At 39.3% G+C, this 22,409-nt stretch overlaps 1 protein-coding gene across 7 annotated transcripts in view; it reads left to right on the top strand.

Moving 5' to 3' along the window:
• MARCHF6 (membrane associated ring-CH-type finger 6) overlaps positions 1-22,409 on the top strand; it is an 85,277-nt gene that overhangs the window by 54,285 nt on the left and 8,583 nt on the right. For 5 of the 7 annotated variants that reach the window (XM_003310628.7, XM_063811085.1, XM_063811087.1 and 2 more), the window contains exons 15-23: positions 431-565; positions 2,567-2,686; positions 4,115-4,215; positions 7,149-7,286; positions 8,342-8,546; positions 11,444-11,513; positions 12,501-12,682; positions 14,283-14,417; positions 20,775-20,864. In XM_003310628.7, the coding sequence (XP_003310676.1) occupies positions 431-565; positions 2,567-2,686; positions 4,115-4,215; positions 7,149-7,286; positions 8,342-8,546; positions 11,444-11,513; positions 12,501-12,682; positions 14,283-14,417; positions 20,775-20,864 (1,176 nt within the window). Of the gene's footprint in view, positions 1-430; positions 566-2,566; positions 2,687-4,114; positions 4,216-7,148; positions 7,287-8,341; positions 8,547-11,443; positions 11,514-12,500; positions 12,683-14,282; positions 14,418-17,184; positions 17,368-20,774; positions 20,865-22,409 lie in introns of all 7 variants that reach the window. The other 2 variants (XR_010157144.1, XR_010157145.1) reach the window with 1 other exon arrangement.

A 22,409-nucleotide genomic window follows, 5' to 3' on the forward strand; every position in this document is an offset into this window, starting at 1 on the left:
GCTCAGTCTTGATTATAGTCTTTAATTGCTGTTAGTGATAATCAGTTTTTGATTGTTTCAAAAATATTTTATGTGTAGAAAAGCTGCCTTTGGTTCTGAGATAACATTTACCCTCCCATACCTTACTTTTAAAACTTCTCAAGAATGCAGACCTATAACCAAGAAAATGTTTTACATTCATCAAAAATAGTTCTTTAATAGAATCAGTATTAATAAAGCTTTTACTAATTGGTTTATCATTCTTTATATTTGAAGCAGTAGCCAATCTTGTATATAGTTCTGTGACACCGTGGAATGACATTAAGTGAACTGCAGTTCTAGGAATTGTTCCTTGCATGCATATTGATTATTTATTTCCTAGAAGATGAAAATGTTAACTTGGCAAATGTAGGGGGCACAGATTTCTCTTACCTGTCCTCTTTTGTCTCAGGAAATGTTTGATGCTACTCTGAAAGATCGAGAACTGAGCTTTCAGTCGGCTCCAGGTACTACCATGTTTCTGCATTGGCTAGTGGGAATGGTATATGTCTTCTACTTTGCCTCCTTCATTCTACTACTGAGAGAGGTAAGTCCACAGGGAAATGCTGATGCTGTACATTTATAAAAAGGACTTTTGCTTTCACCACCAGTCATGTCTCAAAGGCTATGATGATTTCCTACCTAAATCATATTCTCTACTATTTTATTCTAAGAGGGAATAACTTATAGGGGACTTTGACTTAATTACTTTAAACTGTTTCAGTTGTTTGTCTCCATAATTGGCAAGTTTTAATATTTCTGTCTGAGTTTGAAAGACGATTCAACTGAGGAAAAAGATAAGAGTACTCATTTTGTCACACTTCGTATATACTTTAGCCATCCTCTAATACAGACTCTTGGAATTTTGTGTGATGTGAGTGTGTCTCAGACTTCAAGGAACTGTACTGCTGGAAATAACCAAAAGGATATGGTTTTGCAGGATCAGACATGTAAAATCATTTTGATTTAGGCGCCTTAAGTATAGAATTACAATGCGGGTCCTTTATGATTCCAGTTCACTGGCCTGATGGATTACCTTTATTTATTTATTTATTTATTTATTTATTTATTTATTTATTTACTTTCTGATACTGAGTCTTGCTCTGTTGCCCAGGCTGGAATGTAGTGCCATGATCTTGGAACCTCCACCTCCCAAGTTCAAGTGATTCTCCTGCTTGAACCTCCCAAGTAGCTGGGACTGCAGGCACCCACCACCATGCCCGGCTAATTTTTGTATTTTTAGTAGAGACAGGGTTTCACCATGTTGGCCAGGCTGTTCTTGAACTCCTGACCTCAAATGATCCACCCACCTTGGCCTCCCAAAGTGCTGGGATTACAGGTGTGAGCCACTGTGCCTGGCCTGATACCTTTATTAGTTCTATTTTTCTAATCTGGTTCTTAGTGATTTGAAGATGATGAAAGCAGTTGAGTATTTGATTAGTGTACATCTCAAGCTCAGTCATTCCCCAAATACTGAATGGTCACTGTGTGCCGGACACTATACTGCATTCTGGGGTTTCAGTGAGAAACAAAGGCACAATTCCTGTTCTCCTCGATTTTATAGCCTGAAAATGAATACAGCATTGAAAATGTCGGCTTACACGGAGATGGGTGATGGAGATGTGCAGGGTGTGGAGGACCAGGTTGACAATTCCAGTGAGAAGGGAACACAAAAGCACAAAGGCTGAATGCTGCTCTTGGTGTACTTTGTTCTTTGAAAGATTTGAGGAAGAGGAGGAGGGGTCAGGGACCAAAGCATTCTCCTGAATCATACAGTATAATTTCAATAAATTCTCTTGGTAACTAAAGCTTTCATTCTTTCTTTGAAACAAATGATTGAGAACTAAAGCAAGTACAGAAATGTGTTTCTTAAAAATGTAATTATGTGTGAACTCCAGATTACTTCATTAAGTGAATAAAATGCTTTATAATGATTTCTTTCATTTTATCAGTGTGGTGGTTTTTGTTGATATAAAATTTTAATATGTGGAACTTAGGCAGAACCTTAGAAATCACACACTGTAACCCCTTGTTTAGGAGATGGAGAATAGAAGTTTGGGCAGATTGGATGCGTTACAGAGGGTAACTCAGTGAGTTTGGACCACATAGAACTAGTACCCAGACTCCTCCTTTACCCCATCACCTGCAGCCTCTTGGGTGATGATTTTCATTTACAGGGGGAAGGCAAATCAGACCGTCTATTTAGGACATTTATAAATTGCAACATAACTCTTTTACGATAGTAATGGTTGTATTTATTTTTCATCTCAGAGGTCTAGATTTCTTGACACATTGGACCCAATGAATGTTTTTTTTCCCCCCGCCCCTAGTGAATGATGATGTCAAAGGACATCATCAGACACAGGGTAGTTTTCATAAAGATTCTGGTTTAGGAACTTACTTTCCTAAGAACACCATGTACATTTTCTGGGGCCCACTTTAGATGCCAGAATAATTCTAAGTGCTTATCTTTCTGTTAATGTTTTAGCTCATATATAGAATTTGAAGACATTGGTGAATATTCATAGTATTTAAAATATATTTGCAGGTACTTCGACCTGGTGTCCTGTGGTTTCTAAGGAATTTGAATGATCCAGATTTCAATCCAGTACAGGAAATGATCCATTTGCCAATATATAGGCATCTCCGAAGATTTATTTTGTCAGTGGTAAGAAGATGTTTCCATTGTTTTTTTTTTTTTTGAATTAATTGTGCTAACCTATAGTTTTGTTTAGGTTTTTTTTTTCCAGTTCTCAAGCGGGCTGATAGAGTATATTGAATAATATATTTATCTAAGCCTGTGGTATTCAGTTGTCAAGTAGCTGTGTTATTGGTTACTTTGTTAAAATAAATATGTAAAAAGATATTTACTAAAAGGAAGATACTTCCTTGTTACATAGTAGTATAATTCAGGGGTCCCTAGCCCCCATGTTTTGGCTGGGTACTGGTGCATGTCCCGTTAGGAATGGCCGCACAGCAGGAGATGGGCAGCGGGCAAGCAAGCATTACCACCTGAGCTCCACCTCCTGTCAGATCAGCCTTGGCGTTAGATTCTCATGGGAGCGGGAACCCTATTGGGAACTGTGAGTGCGAGGGATCCAGATTGTGTGCTCATTATGAGAATCTAATGCCTAATGATCTGAAGCAGAACAGTTTCATCCTGAAATCCCATTGAAAACTGTTTTCCATGAAACTGGTCCCTGATGCCAAAATGGTTGGGGACCACTGGTATGATTGATTGCTAAATTACGGTTGTCTGAATTACATTTAATTTGCATTGAAGCAATGGAGACTTACTACTGGCTTGTAAATTAAACTCTTAACAGAAGCGTGTCAAAGTTTCCCCACCCAGAAGAAGAAATTACATAGTTAAATCTAATTTCTTTCTTTTTTTTTTTTTTGAGATGGCGTTTTGGTCTGTCACCCATGTTAGAGTGCGGTGGTACGATCTTGGCTCACTGCAACCTTCACCTCCCTGTTTCAAGCAATTGTTGTGACTCAGCCTCCCAAGCAGCTGGGATTACAGGCGCCCACCACCACGCTCAGCTGATTTTTGTATTTTTAGTAGATGCGGGGTTTCACTATGTTGGCCAGGTTGGTCTCGAACTCCTGACCTAGTGATTCGCCCACCTCGGCCTCCCAAAGTGCTGGGATTACCTCACCCAGCCGTAAATCTAAGTTTTTCTAAAATAAAATTCTTAAAGTAACATTATGTCCTTTGAAAGCTTTTGTAGCCATTAACATGGGGTCAAGTCTTAGCTGGTTACAAGTGATTTATTAAGTTGCAGGCATTTCTGCTTCCTCATTTTAAGTTTCCAGCTCATTCCTTAGGTAGCAAGTGGTGATTATCCTTTGTGGCTTCCGTTTTAGCATTTGTGTCCTAGATGGGAGGTCCTTACAGGAAGAGGGGCAGGCATCTTAGGAAAACATTTTTATACAAAATGACTCAAAGATAATGTGTAGAGTGGGAACCGCTTGGGCTTTGAGTAGACACAGGCCTGGACTGCATATTGCTTGAGTGTGCTCAGAAGTCTGCCTGTCTTGCACAGGAGTGATTGACTCTTATAGTGGTGTCATACCCTGTTTCCTTCTGCAGATTGTCTTTGGCTCCATTGTCCTCCTGATGCTTTGGCTTCCTATACGTATAATTAAGAGTGTGCTGCCTAATTTTCTTCCATACAATGTCATGCTCTACAGGTAAGTTTTAAAAATTTAGAATAGCTTTACTAATTTATCTCTGTTAGGGATTTGATGTTCAGATTACATTAAACATTTAAAACATTTCTTAAAGTTACTGGAAATCATCTGACAATTAAATTTTGCTTTATTCTACCATTATTTTTATTATTTTTTAAATTAAATTTAATGTTTAAAAAATTTTCTGGACCTTTTCCACTTTGCATAAATTTTGCCTTATTTTAGATCAGATAAACATTAGTACTTACATTTTCTAAAGGAAGATGTTTATTTTTTCTGCACATAAAGTATGCATTTGCACACCATTGAAATGTTTTACCATACCTAATGAGAGTGTATTAGCATCATCTTTATTTTGAAAAGCACATTATAAAGAATAAAGCCAGAGTTGCACATTTAATTATTAAAAATAGGGTACAAGGCTTGTAGATGGAACATCTTTTTTGCTTTAAAAACTTAAGTGGGCTAAGGCCAGGCGTGGTGGCTCACGCCTGTAATCCCAGCACTTTGGGAAGCCGAGGCAGGCGGATCACCTGAGATTGGGAGTTTGAGACCAGCGTGACCAACATGGAGAAACCCTGTCTCTACTAAAAATACAAAAAAATTAGCCATGCGTGGTGGCGCATGCCTGTAATCCCAACTACTCGGGAGGCTGAGGCAGGAGAATAGCTTGAACCCAGGAGGCAGAGGTTGTGGTGAGCCGAGATCGTGCCATTGCACTCCCACTTGGGCAACAAGAGTGAAACTGCATCCCCCCCCCTCAAAAAAAAGCCATCCGGAAACCTCCCACTACCAGTAATCTTTACCACTCATCCTATATGCTCTTTAGGGATTTGTATTATCCCCACAGTCATTATCCCAATTGCAGGCAAATTGGATTATTTCCTCAAGTTTACTTCTAATGAGTCTTTAAAGTATTGCCAATTCTAATTTCTTAAAATCTCTTACTAATCTAACTCGATTTGCCACTTACTTAATTTAGGCCTTCCTCTTGCTCTCCATTCATCCGCAACACCTCTGCCTCTAGATTTTCTAGAACTTTGATTATTTTACCCCTGTGTTTAAAAGTTGTCAGCACTTCCTCTGTAATCTATGTGATATCTACACCATTTAGAATGAGATGCAAGACTTGGCATAATCTCATGTTGCTTTTTCAGTGTCTTGTCTCAGCATTGACTGACTTCAATTCTTTTAATTGTGCTACACTGCCATTGAGGCTCCCCTGATTACTTAGCTGTTTGTCTTTTTCTCTCTGTTTACAATGACTTGCTTGTCCACGTTTGAGCGGCAAGCATTTGATATTCTTTTTAAAATCCAGATTAAGGTTTTTAAATTTTATTTTATTTTTTATGAGAAAGAGTCTCGCTCTGTCACCCAGGCTGTAGTGCAGTGGTATGATCATGGCTCACTGCAGCCTCAACCTCCTGGGCTCAAGTGATCTTCCCACTTCAGCGTCCCGGGTAGCTGAGACTACAGGCGCAAGCCACCACACCTGCCTAATTTTTGTATTTTTTGGGGAGACCGGGTTTTACCATGTTGCCTGTGCTGGTCTTGAATTCCTGAGCTCGAACCATCTGCCTGCCTCAGCCTCCCAAAATGTTAGGATTACAGGCATGAGCCACTGTGCCTGGCCATCATTCCATCCTTTAAAATTGTCTTCATCGTTGTATTTCTTTTTATAGCATTTGTTACATTACTTTACAAATATGTATTGTTTTATCCCAGATGGCAGAAATCGTGTCTTATTTGGGTCTTTTTCTCTCTGTCTCTCTTTTTTTAATTTAAAAAAATATTTTGTGGAGACAGGGTCTGACTATATTGCCCAGGCTGGTCTTGAATTCCTGGCCTCAAGCAATCCTTCCACTTTGGTCGCCCAAAGTGCTGGGATTATAGGTGTGAGCCACTGCGCCCAGCCTCTTATTTGGATCTTAATGCTTTGCATAGGAACATGATTGTTCAAAAATAAAAGGTTTACTGTACACATAGTAAAATCTCAAATTTGTATTTTATTAAATTAGAATTGGAAAATACTTATATCCTGATTATTTAAAGTGGCAGAAAAAATGCCAGTAAGGGGATAGAAAGTGGGCAGGATGGGGTTACAATTTAGGAATAGTGACTGGTAAAGACCTGAGGGGGTGACAGTTGAGGAAAGCCCTGAAGGAGTTGAGAGAGTGAGCCACGTGGATCCCTGAAGGCAGAATATTCTTGCAGAAAGTAGGTGCAGTGGCACCCAGGTCTGTTTGAGGATCTGCAGGGAGGCAAGTTTGTCTGCAGTAGGAGGAGGAAGGCAAAGAATTGGCCCTGAAGTCAGAAAGGTCATGGAGAGCCACCTCCTAGAGAGTCTTACATGACATAAGCACTTTGGCTTTTGCTTGAGTGAATTGAGGAGCTCTTGGAAAGCTTTAAGCAAAGGAGTGATCTAACTTAGGTTTAAAGAGGATCATTCTGACTGCTGTGATGAGAGGAAACTGGGTTGGAGTGGCTAGGTCAGAAACAGGAAGCCAGCTGGGAGGATAATGCAATGATCCTGGTGAGAGGTGAGGGTGGCAGAGATGAAGGGGAGGTAGCAGTGGAGGCCTTGAGAAATTTTTAGGATATTGTTAAGGTACAGTCAAAAGGATTCTCTAGCTGTTTGGATGTGAGGTGTCAAAGGAAGGAGTGACCTTTTGTGTAACATGCTACTAATATAGCAAGTGAGGAGAGAACCAAGACCTACCCATCAGTTTAGCAAAATGAAAGTCTTTGGTGACCCTTATCAGAAACAATTTGGTGGAGTTTGTGGGGAAAGCCTCACTGAGTTGGAGAGAGAATGAAAGGAGAGGTAATAAAGACAGTAAGTTTATTAGATTCTTAAGAAGTTTTGTTGTAATCCCATTAAATAGTAGTCATATGCAAAATACAATTCACATTATAAATCCTGCCTCTTTCAGTGATGCTCCAGTGAGTGAACTGTCCCTCGAGCTGCTTCTGCTTCAGGTTGTCTTGCCAGCATTACTCGAACAGGGACACACGAGGCAGTGGCTGAAGGGGCTGGTGCGAGCGTGGACTGTGACTGCCGGATACTTGCTGTGAGTATGGGCAGCTGACTCCTTGGACGTGCATGTCATTTGTGACTATGGAATAACCTTTCTGGAAAAAGTATGTTCCATGGCCCACTCAAGAAAAATTAGTTTTAATAAGAGACGATTTAGTAATATTTGCAATTGCATATAATACTTCTAAATGAAATTTTTTTTTCTTATTGTCCATCCTTTCGTGGAGAATATATGCATATTTTTGCCCTCTTATAGAAGTTTGCTGCTGGTCCAGCTTTCATGGAGTAAATGTCTTTTTTTTTTAGTGCATTAAAAACAAACCAGTTTACCTTTATTTAGACCAACTAACTTACCTTTATTTAGTGCTCATAACCTGGGAAATGGGTTCTTCTCAAATTTGATTTCTCAATCTTTTAGTGAACATGTTGCATTTTTTGTCCCCAAGCTTTATATACTCTATATTTATTTAAAAGTTGAATCTTTAAAAGTTTTTCAGTTTGGCATCTTGTAGGTATCTTAAAGGTGAAGTACAGATTTGGTTATATTTGCTTGAACATCTGTCGTCCTCTAACTGCTTCCTCCCCCAGTCTCATTTCTGACCTAACTGATTTATAGCTTGGAGGTTTTACAGATTTATAGCTTGTAGCTACATGTTGCAGTAGTCATCTGTAGAGAAGATAAGAAGTTTTTCTTTTCCTCCTGTAGATCCTTAACAATATTGTACATTGTAAGTATGTACTTACACCTTGTGCTTGTAAGTACTTACCTCTTGTACTTACAAGTGTACTTGTAAGTATCTTGTACATTGTACTTTTTTCTTTCAGTTACTGATTTCTTCTCAGATACTGGCTGAAGAAAACGTAAAATAGGTTGAATTTATGGGATATCCTACAAGTTCATTAACATTAGAAAGGTTTAATTTAAAGCGGGTACGAACATTTAGACCAAAATTAGGTAATAATGTGGTGCACAAATTCTGTATTATACATTTTCTACCCTTAGTAGTAAATATGAAGAAAATGAGTGTCATGTCTGCCATTTTATTGTGACCTGAAGTGAGACTTGTTACTGATGTAATTTTTGCACAGGGATCTTCATTCTTATTTATTGGGAGACCAGGAAGAAAATGAAAACAGTGCAAATCAACAAGTTAACAATAATCAGCATGCTCGAAATAACAACGCTATTCCTGTGGTGGGAGAAGGCCTTCATGCAGCCCACCAAGCCATACTCCAGCAGGGAGGGCCTGTTGGCTTTCAGCCTTACCGCCGACCTTTAAATTTTCCACTCAGGGTAGGTGCTATACAGACTTAATCACATATAGAGGTTTTTTTGGTTTTTTTGTTCTTCAAATTGCTGTTGAGAATTGGTGCTATTAGTATGCAGTCCTCTGTGTTAGACATGTTCCACATTTTATTACCCTCATTATGTAACGTAAATGATTAGGTAAGTTTATCAAATTTTAGAGATAAGTCAAAGAGTTGGGATTCCCTGGGCTCTTGCTCCCTATTTAAGAGGAAAAGACTCTAGAGTAATTAAGAAACTAACATTATTGATACATTTCAACAATGTGTCAGGAACTAGAATGGGCATTTGGATGTTTTCTCATTTAATCTCCACTCAAATACTGCAAAGTGTAGGCGATAATTTCATGTTTATAGCTAAGGAAACTGAAGGCAATATTGGTTAAGAATGTGCCTATTACATGTTCGTTAGCAAGTGATCAATCTTTGTGCACCTCAGAATTTTGTCAGAAATGTAAGCTGATGACTGCTATATGATTACCGTGAAGTCATCATTTATATCAAGTCTGTTATTTTAAAATGCCCTTTAATAATGACGTGGGCTTGTGAGTCTGATCATTTTAAAACTTGGGCAGGTTATTTAACCTCTCAGCCTCACATTTCTTTTTTTGTAAAAATAGTCATTATTATACCTTTGTAGATTACTGTGGGTCACATGTGTTCAGTCATTCAGCAAACATGTCTTAAGTGTCTATGATTGATATTTTCAGTGTCTGTGAGGATATAGAGAGCATACGTGGTCTTTGCTCAGAAAGAGCTTACAGTCTACTCAGATGAGAAAGACAGTGGCAGATTTGAGCTCTCATGCTGGTGTTTACAGTGGGTGCTGTGACTCCTTCAATCAAGAACCACTTGTTCTTAATATGGGCCCAAAGGAACCTTCCTAGAATAGGTGGTGCCTGAACTGTCTTAAACATTGAGAGACCTGTCAGAGAGTGAAAAAAAGGAAGTGGGAAGGGCATTCCAGGAATATGTCAGGACTAGGGCACATTAGGCATGGTGGGCTTAGAATTGCAGATAAGGGAGTTGCGTTGTTTTGTTTTTGAGACAGGGTCTTGCTCTGTTGCCCAGGCTTGGTTGCAGTGTGCGATCATGGCTCACTGTAGCCTTAACCTCCTGGGTTCAAGCGATTCTCCTACCTACTCAGCCGTCCGATTAGCTGGGACCATGGGTGCATGCCACTACACCTGGCTAATTTTTATATTTTTTGTTGAAATGGAGTTTTGCTATGTAGCCCAGGCTGTTCTCAAACTCCTAGTTCAAGCAGTCTGCCTGCCTCAGCCTCCCAAAGTACTGGATTACAGGTGTAAGCCACTGTGCCTGGCCTAATTGAATATATTTAGAGGGTGAGGTGTATGTCCAGGAGAGGTGAGGAACAAGGGGAGAGATGAGGGGCCACGGGAGCGGTGAGGGATAAGGTCGGGAAGAGGTGAGGGACAAGAGGAGTGGTGGGAGATAACGCTCTTGAATGGGCAGGAACCAGATAATGGAGCACCTTGAGCACCCTCTGCATGAGTCTACACTCACTGAATTGTTCTTCTGCTCCTTTGTCCCCTTGAGGGGCATATCTCTGTTCCTGATTCAGTGGCTTATTCTAGAGGACTTTGCTGCATAACCTTGAGGAAAGCATGAAGGTCATCTTTTCCTTTATCTTTTAATAGCAGATCTCATAGTCAGCTCCCTTTTTTTCCCCTTGGTCTTTACTCAGCTCTCTCACCTCTCCGCAGACAAAAAAGGCCTTCTGAGCAACAGTTACTTTCTGGCCAGATCAGAGACAGACTCAAAAAATGACTTTTCACGCAGTTACAGCTGACAAAGCCTCAGAGTCTCCTGGGTTTTGTCATCTGTCCTTTTCAGGCTTCCCACCAGAGCTCTGCCCTCTGGTCTTGTGGAGATCCACCTGGTAAGCTAGCAGGCAAGCTACAGTTGCTGCCTTTCTGCTCAGGGAAACTGGTTTCCTCTTCTCTGTGTGATCACTTTTTATCTGCACTTCTGTATTAGTCTGTTTTCACACTGCTAATAAATACCTGAGACTGGGTAATTTATAAAGGAATGAGGTTTAATTGACTCATAGCATTCACATGGCTGGGGAGGCCTCACAATCATGGGAAGGTGAATGATGAGCAAAGTCACGTCTTACATGGCAGCAGGCAAGGGAGCTTGTGCAGAGGGACTCCCATTTATAAAACCGTCAGATCTGGTGGGACTTAATTCACTACCAGGAGAACAGTATGGGGGAAACTGCCCCATGATTCAGTTATCTCCACCTGGCCCTTCCCTTGACACCTGGGGATTATTACAATTCAAGGTGAGATTTGAGTGGGGACACAGTCACACCATATCAGCTTCTCAGTACAGGAGCACTAGTTTATATGGCTATTTACATTTCAATTTAATTAAAATTAAATAAAGTTAAAAATTTCATTACTCATTTACACTAACCACATACCAAATGCTCAGTAGCCACATGTGGCCTAGTGGCTACTGCATTGAGCAGTGCAGATCTAGACATTTCTGTCATTATAGAACATTTTAATTGGATAGCACTGTTATTTGATTAAAAGGTGAATGTTTTTAATTTGTAATGTTTTATTTTAATAACAAGGGAAAATTTAAGGTGAATGTTTTTTTTTATGCTCTCTGATTAAAACATTTGCCATTTACTTGTGGGATGTATCTGGTTATGTGAGAATGGATACTTATTTTCATTTTGGCCTAAATCATAGGTAATTTTACTGAAAATAAAAATTTTATGTGAAATTGCAGGAAACCTGGCAACGCAAATATAGATGATTTCTTTTTAATGGGAAGATTGTGTTGATTCTTTGATAAAATACATTGAGCACGTGTTCTCTATTTATGCACTCTTTATGTTTTACTTTGCAGATATTTCTGTTGATTGTCTTCATGTGTATAACATTACTGATTGCCAGCCTCATCTGCCTTACTTTACCAGGTATGAGCTTGTGCTAGCCTTCAGCTAATAGCATCATTAAGGTTATTTATTTAGCTATTTGACAGAGTCTTGCTCTGTTCCCCAGTCTGGAGGGTAGTAGTATGATCATAGCTTACTGCAGCCTTGAACTACTGGGCTCAAGCAATCCTTCCACCTCAGCTAGGTCTATAGCTCTACTTAGGAATTCAAAAAGTATAGTACCATATTAGGAAGACAATCTGTAGGAAAAAATATACTGGAAATTTGGGTCTTGCTGTTCTCTCTAGCCTATTGAGAAGTAATCATATAAAGTAAGTTACTAAATTATGTAAATGGTCTTATCCAAGTGATTGTTGTGGGATGCTATAGAGTTTATTCCGAACAACTTTTTGTATGAGGCACTCCCTTAGACTGCTCTCAAATCCATTTTTCACATTCCAGTATATTCAGATAGTCTTAACTTTTTCTAAGAAAATTAATATGGTATTCTTTGATTATTGTGCTTTAAAATGTTATTTTGCCCACTCCTTATTAAAATAAGTTTAGTTTTCTGTCTTGATGAATGAGCCAATTGGAAGATAGTTACTCTAAATTATTTGTAATGTTTCTACATATTAAAAGTATTGACATCACAAATAAGAGGAAGAAATTCCCCACTTTTGTCCTATTATTTGCATAACAGTTTCATTTGGTGATAAAAACAATGAAAACATTAATTCCCTCAAAAGCTTTTTTAGACCTAAAAGAATAAGTAATTGGCATGACAAATCAGAGTGTATGTCCCAGTAGAGCTCGCCTCCATTGAACTTACCTTGTTTTGGTTGTGATTTCATCAAATTGTGTACTCTTTAGACATTGTGATTTTTGTCTTTTGTTTTTTTGATGAAGACATTGATATATCGAATGTGATATCTTTTTCCTAATGTGAAAATACTAACATAACAACATGAAGATGACAATTCTCTTTACCTAGCCACATGTCTCATTTATCAGCTTTTCTATTTTCAGTATTTGCTGGCCGTTGGTTAATGTCATTTTGGACGGGGACTGCCAAAATCCATGAGCTCTACACAGCTGCTTGTGGTCTCTATGTTTGCTGGCTAACCATAAGGGCTGTGACGGTGATGGTGGCATGGATGCCTCAGGGACGCAGAGTGATCTTCCAGAAGGTTAAAGAGTGGTCTCTCATGGTATGTGTTTGTAATACAAGACTGATCTTGTCTGTTAGGAATAGTGAATATTTTTCCAGTCATCTTAAATTTTTTTTTTTTGGCACATTTATTTCCTTACTATATTGTTTCAAGAGAGTTGATTTTTTGAATTAGAAGAAATACTCTTTCAAGATAGTGGCTTTCTGGTTCATTCTTGTTCAGAGTCCTACATTCAGATATATGAGGTTTAAAAGAAAAACAGGCTGGGCACAATGGCGTATGCCTGTAATCCCAGTACTATGGGAAGCTAAGGCAGGAGGATTGCTTGATCCCAGGAGTTTGAGACCAGCCTGGGCAACAAAGCAAGACCCCATCTGTATTTTAAAAAGTATATGTATATAATATATTTTTACTGGATCATTTAGTAGCATGTTTTTCTTTATACACGTGCATGCACACACCTACACATGCTTATATTACTTACTTAAGGGCCTTACTGGACACTTTGTAACATTATTGCTCTCAGTAACACATATGACTCCCACAAATGTAGGATAAAAAAAAATACTGTAAGATGATTATCTGAGTGCAGTGATTTATGTCTGTATGTGTGTAATGTTGGCTGCAACTGGTAACTATGCTTAGGTTACTGCTTACACCTTTTCATTTGTATAATCAACTTAATTTTTTATCGATTTATATTTTGATTTTGATTTCATTAGAAGTTTAATATCCATTTAATATTAATGTTGAAGAAAAATGTAAAATCCATTTTTATAGTGAGAGATTCATTATATATTATGGAGGGGTATAATTGCTATTTAATCTATAAGATAATGAGACAACCATATTTAAAATACAGAATCCAGCTAATTCCAGTTTTCATTTGATAGTCTTCCACATTATTAGAAAGTGCCATATAGAGAAACAAGTATTTTGTCTTCCACACACATCATATTTAGTCTCTTGTTGAAACAGGTGTGTTTTCTGAGGCCACCTGAAGTAAAAGAGAGGTCATCAGGATCCAAGGCCACTTTAAATCATTTTTTTTTTGGTCAGAATTTCATCATTACTCTTTTATAATGTCTCCTCTCTGTGTCAGCTTTATTTTCATTTTGCCATTTAGTCCAGTTGCTAGAGCTGCACTGTCTGGTATACTAGTCATGTGGCTAAATGGCTACCATATTTGACAGATACAGGGTATTTCTATCAGTATGCTAAGTTCTATTGGACCATGTTGTTCTTTGAGGGAGCCAGTTTGATCAGCTTTATTGATTACTTTAGGATTGTACAGAGCCCTTCCTGTATACCAGTCCACCTCAAAGTTCACAGATCAGCCTGTGTATGGGTGGGCCACCGTTGGAGCAGGGGCCTTGGCCAGTCGGTAGCTTTTCTTGGGCAAACAGAAACCTAGTCCTAAGAAATGGATTGTGAGAAAAAAACAGCCCAGCCAGCTGTGTGCTTTTTATGTAAGAGACTTGAGTACCTGCAGATTTTCTGGATCCTAAAACCAGTCCCCGTGGATACTGAGGGATGACTGTGGTTGCTCTGTTAGGCATCAGTCTCAAACCTCAAAATGGAAATAGAGTTTGGCTCAGAAAGATCCTCTTTAATGATGTGGGCTCCTGTTTCCTAATAGATCATGAAGACTTTGATAGTTGCGGTGCTGTTGGCTGGAGTTGTCCCTCTCCTTCTGGGGCTCCTGTTTGAGCTGGTCATTGTGGCTCCCCTGAGGGTTCCCTTGGATCAGACTCCTCTTTTTTATCCATGGCAGGTAAATGTATGTCTTTTGCTCATGTTATTTCATTAAGGATTTGAGATCAGAAAATAATCCTAGCCAGGCATGTGGCTTACGCCTATAATCTAGCACTTTGGGAGGCTGAGGTGGGAGGACTGCTTGCACCCAGGAGTTCGAGACCAGCCTGGGCAGCATGGCAAGACCTAGTCTCTATAAAAAATTGGCTCATGCGTCTGGTCCCAGCTGCTTGGGAGGCAAAGGTGAGAGGATCACAGGAGGTTGAGGCTGAAGTGAGCCGTGTTCATGACACTGCACTGTAGCCTGGGCAACAGAGTAAGAGCCTCTGTCAAAAAAAAAAAAAAAAAAAAAAAAAGACAAAAGGAAAAAAATATAATTTTTAATTATTTTAGGTGATTTTAAGCAGCTGGTTTAGAAAGACTAATTTTTTTTTAATTCTAGGAACTCTTATAAAATTGTTTAATGCTCTTTAATCAATCTTTCAGAATATGCAGGTCTTATAACTCCTTTAAAAGTGCTTACTTTATAGGTTAAAATGTTACTAACCATTTAGTCTTCTCTAATACTTGAAAATACAAACTAATAGTCATTGATTTTTGTTCACCTTTGAGGTAGAGTGAATTGTCTTACTCCTTTTGATTTGGAGGCTTTAATACTTTTGAATTATTATAGCATGTTTTCCCACAAAGTCACAGATCCATTAAAAAGAGTATCCTGGCTGGGTGCAGCGGCTTATGCCTGCAATCACAGCACTTTGGGAGGCCAAGGTGGGTGGATCACCTGAGCTCAGGAGTTGAAGACTAGCCTGGACAACATGGTGAAATCCCATCTCTACCCAAAATACAAAAAATTAGCCAAGCGTGGTGGTGTGGGCATGTGGTCCCAGCTACTCGAGAGGCTGAGGTGGGAGGATCTCTTGAGCCTGGGAGGCCGCGGTTGCAGTGAGCTGAGATCATGCTACTGCACTCCAGCCCGGGCGACAAGAGTGAGACCCTGTCTCCAAAAAAAAAAAAAAAAAAACCAAGAGCATCCTGAGGGAACCCATGTAAGTCACAGCAAAGGTCTTAAAGCTCATGGAAAAAGAAATGGAACTTTTCTACTGTATTTAGAGCCTGAGGTTTTTAACATCATAGAATTAAGATCTCAAGTTCTTAGTAGGTATTGGGGGAAAAGAGCTAGGTATTGACTTCAGTCATTCAAAGGCTTTTTAGCTTTGTTTTTATCTCTTAGTATATTGCAATGGATTTTTCAGAAAATGAAAATTATTTGGCCCGTATTTCCCTTTTTCTGCTTTCCAGATGGAGAACCTCCACAAACTTCATTTACCCGAAAATTTTTATTTAAGTGCTTTTAATGGTGTACCCACACCCTGGATTGTATCACCCAGATGAAAATGAGGCTAGTGCAGTAATTTTCCTGAGGAATTTACACACTCTGATGGGAAAGCTAGACAGGTACACAGGTGTTGTGTGGTGTGATTAGGGGAAGCACAAGGAACTGTGGCATTGTGTAGGAGAGACATTTAATCTAGCTTTGGGAGTTTCAGGTATGGTTTTCCATAAGAGATAGTATCTAAGCCAACCTAACTAGTAGAGAACAGAGAAGTGGGTAAGAAAGGAAGAAGTATATTCCAGGAGGGAGATGGGCAGACCTGGCTTGAGACAAGGCATGCATATGTGGGGAACTGCCTCCTTTCTAGTCTGGTTCATAGACTAGAATAGGTGAGAAATAAGTAATACAAAGAAGTACAGAACTGACTTGTGTTTTGATTTATGACTTTTTAACTTTTTGATGGTTGAAAGCGATACACATTCAGCAGAAACTGTACTTTGAGTACTCCTACAGCTATTCTGTTTTTCACTTTCAGTATAGTATTCAGTAAATTGCATGAGATAGTCACTACGTAATTATAAAATTACATAGGCTTGTTAGGCCTCAGTTATACTACAAGGCAAAAAATAAAATAGGTTTTGTGTTAGAAGTTTTTGCCCAACTATAGGCTAATGTAAATGTTCTGAGCGCATTGTGATAGGCTGGGCTAAGCTATGATGTTCGGTAGGTTAGATGTGTTAAATGCATTTTTGACTTACAGTGTTTTCAATTAAAGATGGGTTTATCTGGACCTAACATCATTGTAAGTTGAGGAGGATCTAATTAAGCATATGTTATGCCTTTCTGTAGGAGCCGTATTCCAGAGTAGTCAAATAGTATCTGTAATTGAAGGAAAGAGCTACCTTCTTTTTTTTTTTTTTTTTACAGAAAAATGCCAGCAAATAAAGGTAGAGAGATTAACACGATTAGAAAAATACTATTTTGCAATACCTAACAAAATAATTGATTATAGCAAGGATTGTTAATGGATGTTGAACCCAACAGATGAAAGGTTGATCAGTCTTCAGTTGCTATTGCTGTGTAACAAGTTATCCCACAACTTTGCGGCTTAAAACCACCATTTTAATTTTGTCCATAGAGTCTGTGGGTCAGATATTAAGACAGGGCATATCACTTTGCCTCTGCTTTGTGCTATCTGGGACTCAGCTGGGAAGATTCAATGGCTGGGAATGATTTGACAGTTATGGATGGAATCATTTGGCTGGAAACACACAACTAGTGGAGGGGTCAGGCTGACAATACCCTAACCCAGTCAGTGATCACTTAACAGTGTGAGAGTTGATGCTTGTTGTTGGTTGCTACCCATCTGGGGCTGTTGACTGGAGCTCCTATATGTGCCTGGGCTGCTTCATAGCTAAGTAACCTCAAGGTATTTGGGCTTCTTATGTTGTAGTTCAGGGAAATGAGTGACCCCACAAACAAGAAGCTGCATCATCTTTAATGACCCCATGTCAGAAGGCCTACAACATCACTTTTCAGTACATTTTACTGGGTATAAGCAAGTAACAAATGTTGGCTAAGATTCAAGGGAAGAGGACATAGACCCCCTACCACATGATGGGAAAAGAATTTGCAGGTATGTTACATTGCAGTGTGAAAGTGGTTATTTGAATGGTGGCAAAGTGTCACCTTATGGATTACTTGATGGCTCAAAGGGAAACACACAACTAGTGGAGGGGTCAGGCTGACAATACCCTAACCCAGTCAGTGATCAAGCAAAGTACTGCTGCAAATGGGACAAACAGATACTATCTGCCTTTTAATGTTACGCAGCATGAGCCCTGGAAAAGGCCAGAGCATCCCGTGGCATCAAGGAGCCATCTTGGCACTGTTAGCCAGGCCTTAGTGTTCTCCTGTTGGACATAAACAATTTGACAGAACATCAACATCATACACTGTCACTCTGTGATCAAGATAGAGGAAGACAAAAGCAAGACCCTCTGCAATCATGTCTGAACACAGACAGAACAGGAGCATTATTCAAACCACAGAAATGACCAAACATTCCCCTTTACTGGCTAACATGATTGGTTACTGCCTCATTACCAATTACAGTTTTAGCTTCTGCCACTTTTTCTAGATAAGATTTATTTATTAAGATAACCATTCACAGATTACTCTGCTTTCTAATAGCATCTGATACAGACCAAATTCCTGCTTCTTAAATCCTCCCCCAAATCCCTAACATAAGCTGAAATCCTGTAATAACCCCTTTCTAGCACTCTTACTGAGGGGCCCCAAGTTCTCCATGCTGTGTTACTCCCTTGCTGCAATGAGTAATAAATGCAACTTGTTCTAGTCACACTTGTATTTTTGGTGGTCTTTACAGTACTCAGCAGTACTTGCGAAACCATCATCACCTTAGAGAATTCTTTGGTGCTATCAAAGTTTAAAAATGCTTATATATTATGACTCAGCAGTTTGGCTTTTCAGAATCTACTGTGAGGCATGAGCAAGGCTGTTTCTGCAAATACATCATTTTTTATAGCAAAAAATGAGAAGTGATCTAGATGTCCACCAATAGAGAATGCCCAAATAAAATGTGGAATATCAATGCAGCAATTGAAAAAATGAAGTAGAGATATTTGTTTTGATATCGATAGCTCCCAGACATGTTTCTGAGTTGGGGGAAAGCACAAGCTGTAGACAGATAATGTGCAGCGTGCTATCCTTAATGTTTTGCATTAAACCCCCAAGTTTTTGAAGGAACAGTTTGCTTTTTCTTAATTCATGACTTTAAGCTACTTGCCTTTCCTGCAGCAAGTGGCTGCAGCTCTGTGGGATAGTGGGCCAGTTGGAATTCTAGCAGAGCAGCTAGTGTGGTGTGTCCTGTCTGGCAGGAGAGGACTGCAAAGCAGTGGGTTTTTGGAGAACGCGAATCACAGTGATCTTGGACCTCCTTGGGTAAACATTAATCTCATTTGGGTGTCTGCTGGACTCCCAGAAGGCCAAGAGAAAGCTGAATTGGTGGGTTGTTGCATCTTCCCTGCCTGTGAGAAAAAGCAGGGAGGCTTTCTTCATGTTCCTCAGTAGGAGACTGTTGGAGGGCTATCCCAAAGGTCTGAAGACGTAAAAGATCCTTTTGAAGCCCTTTAGGATATTCTCAGCCAGGCCCAAGCCTCCTTGAGGCTGCAGAGGAAATTATAACAAGTGCTTTATATGCAGGAGGCTCAGCAGCCACAGAAAGGAAGTTAAGGCAGAGCAGTCAGAACACATGCCAGTTTGACAGCACTGCTTGCAGAGCCATGAGCTTCCAGAGAGAAGAGCAAACACACGGACGCCGAGTGCAGTATGTTCACACGCACATACAAACAGCAGCTCTAAAGCAGAACGCAGTTGTTGTGGAGCTGTATGACATAGATTTCAGACAAATCTAGTAGTGAAAAAAGATGTGGACAGTCACCACTGGGCTGGGCTTGGAGGCTTGGAAGATGAATGGAAAGCACTGGGCAAAACGTAAGAGGAAATTGAGAAAGAGAAATGTTTTGGAGGAAACATCTAGGAGACTTAGCGTACTGATAACGGGGGTTCCAGAAGGAACAAATGTGAGGCAGCATTGATACAAAAGTAGGAGAAAATTTAACTGAATTGAAGAAAGATCTGATTCTGTAGTTTGAAGGGGCTCATGAGATTTGGTAAGATTGAGATCCAAGATAAAAACACGTAATTGGGTATATCTTATTAGACACAGGGAAATCATATGCAAGCTTCAAAAAACTGCATTGTCATTGGACTTTTTTTCTGTAGTACTGAAAACCATAAGATCAGAGAATTTATAGACGACTGGGTGAAAGGGACAAAAACCAAGCTTCCTCTACCCAGACAAAAAATCATTTAGCTGTTCACCTATCAGGGTGAAGATTGATATTTGAGGGTATTCAAGAATTCAGTGTGTGTATCAACCTCTCACCCCATTTGAAGAAGATCCTTAGAATAACCAATCAAACCAGTAAAGAAATGGGAACATTGGCCTCAAGATGGTAGACAGTGAAGAGGAGAATTAACAATCTGAGCAAAGTCCATATAAAAATGATACTACATACTTTCTATGGGATATAGATGTATAGATGCAGCTGAATGCATGGGGAAAAACATGGATGGTATGTACCAAAAGCTAATAGTGGTTATTGCTGGGGAGGGATCAGGATTTAAGGTAGTGAACACAGAGGACTCCCGTCTTTTCTGTAAAGATTTTGGTTTTATGTAAGAATCAGTCTAAATGTTACATGTGGTTTCTTTTTTTTTTTTAAATACCGTTTTTTGTTGTTGTTGTTGTTGTTGTTTTAAATAAGCTAGATAGAGACCAGGTTATAAAGGGTTTTGTGTGCCTTGCTAAGGACTTCAGGGTTGTTAAGCAGGGAAGTTACATTCATGATCTGATTTGCATTTAAAGAGATACTTGGTGGTGGTGGGGAAGGGGGCTGTGGGGAGGGAGGAAGTAGTCATCACTCTGACTGTCTGGTGGAGAGCTGGAGGGTGGGCAGGCCAAGAGTCCGTTGCACCATGAGGAGGAACCTAGTAACAGTTCCCCAGTAGAACCACAAATGCTTCAAGCTAGAAGCTATCTGTGAGCCTTTAGAATGGTTTCTTAGGCCAAACTTTGCTCCACAGTCTGAATTTGACATAAATCAGCTCACTTGAAACCAATGAAATAGCCTAAAGATAGTTTGAAATAAAATCTTGGCATTTATTTTATTTGCTTTTTGAGATATCCATTAATGACCAGACTTTCTCTAACTCTTGGGAAAACAATATAGATTTTTAAAAAATAGAAGAACAATTTTTGATGGAAACATTGAATTTGAGCTGTTGAAGAAAAAAAATTCTCTGGGTTTTCAGTACGTTAGTCTTTCGTAAAATTGTTGCCAATCCTATAGAACTTCTATTTTGATGTGAAATAATGTAAGAAAATTATACAGCCTCTCTGCTGTGTTTATTGTTAAAAAACAACAGAAATATGTTAAATGGTTTTTAATTCCCTAGGACTGGGCACTTGGAGTCCTGCATGCCAAAATCATTGCAGCTATAACATTGATGGGTCCTCAGTGGTGGTTGAAAACTGTAATTGAACAGGTAAGCAAAATCAGTTTTCAGAGAAAGACATTCTGGAATTGGTTGTGTTTACGTTTGGCAGCTATAACTCTTATTTCTTATCTTCCTACCTTGCTGAGTTTTCTACATTTTTTTTGATGGGCATATATAACCTTTTTTTTTTTTTTTTTAAAGACAGCAGTTTTGTTTTACCACTGTAGGGGAGGAAAATAATTTTTTTCTCAACCCTTGTTTTTTTTAGTTAAAATGGAACCCTTTAATAAAAGACAACAGAAAAACAAAAGTTTATTAAAGTACATATTTCATATATACATGGAGATACCCAGGGAATGAGTAATTTCAAAGAGGTGGCTTTGAATTCCAACGAATCTTCAACAAAGAATAATAAATTTTTAGAGAAGTGACAAGATGAAGGAAAAGGATTTTGAGTCTCTAGGGGTGGCAAGTGGGGGGAAGCAAAAAATTGGCAGATGCGGCTCCTTAGTAAAGCTTGGCAGTGTTGATTCCTCTGGTGCCATCTAGAGGCCCAGAAAGGCCCAAAGCTCTCTTCAGTGGGTAATCTTTGTCCTTCATGGTGGAGGGAAGTGGGGTGGGCTACCTTTTGTCTTTATACATTTATATTCTGCTTCTAGGCAATAGAGGGAGGACGGAAAGTTTTCCTGCATCTATTCTTTCTCAGTTGCATTCAACTCAAAACAATCCTTATGCCTAAGAGGCATATTTTTAGGGTGGCATATTGTGGTTTTCTATACTCCCATGAATTTTCATCAACCACGTTTAAGCCATCCTTTATCTGAAGGTTAACCAGTAGCTTACGGTATCTAGAACCCTGGTCATAGTGGAGACAAAAATGAAAATACGTGCTTTTTTTCTGGTGAAGGTTGATATTAATGTTTCTAAGCCTGTAGTAGATTTGGAGTGGGGGAAAGGTTATTGCTCGAGGTAATAAAAGAAGACAGAGGAAAAAACATTAGAAAAGGAGAGCTGTTTTGGCTTCATCTAGCTACATAGTACCTAAGACTATTATTGTATTACAGAACTGCCAGATAATTTGATTGTTGTGGGAATACCTTGGAAAAGGTAGACTGTGCTTTAGCACTCCGATAATAAGACTAGAAAGTATGGTAATTCATTTAAGGAAAATTTCTATCCAAAATGGCCAAAATAACAGATTTTGCTGCTACCTTACGCTTTAGTTATCTAGCAAATGTACTTGTGGGGACCCCTCTTATCCTTAGGCCAGTGCCACATAAGTAAGACATAACAGTTCTGCAGCAGTAAAGTACACCTCTTTTTGATGTATGAGAAGTAAAGACAGTAGTTAGCCAAGCATGCTCAAGAAAATCTGTTCAAAAAGTGCCTGTATTTCAAGATTTTGATTCTTAGGAGTAGGGGGGTTAGGGAGCCAGCAAATTGCAGTGTGTTTGTGTGTGTCTCTAAAGTATGGGCTAATTCTGAAGTCCACCAGGAGTGTGATGGATTGGGGGCTTCTGGCTTCATATCCCTTCAGGATCAGAGTGCAGGCCAGTACACTCTAGAATGGCCAGGTTAGCCTCTGGCCCTTGA

This window comes from Pan troglodytes, chromosome 4 (genome assembly GCF_028858775.2).
Source record: "Pan troglodytes isolate AG18354 chromosome 4, NHGRI_mPanTro3-v2.0_pri, whole genome shotgun sequence".
Classification (NCBI taxonomy): Eukaryota; Metazoa; Chordata; class Mammalia; order Primates; family Hominidae; genus Pan; species Pan troglodytes.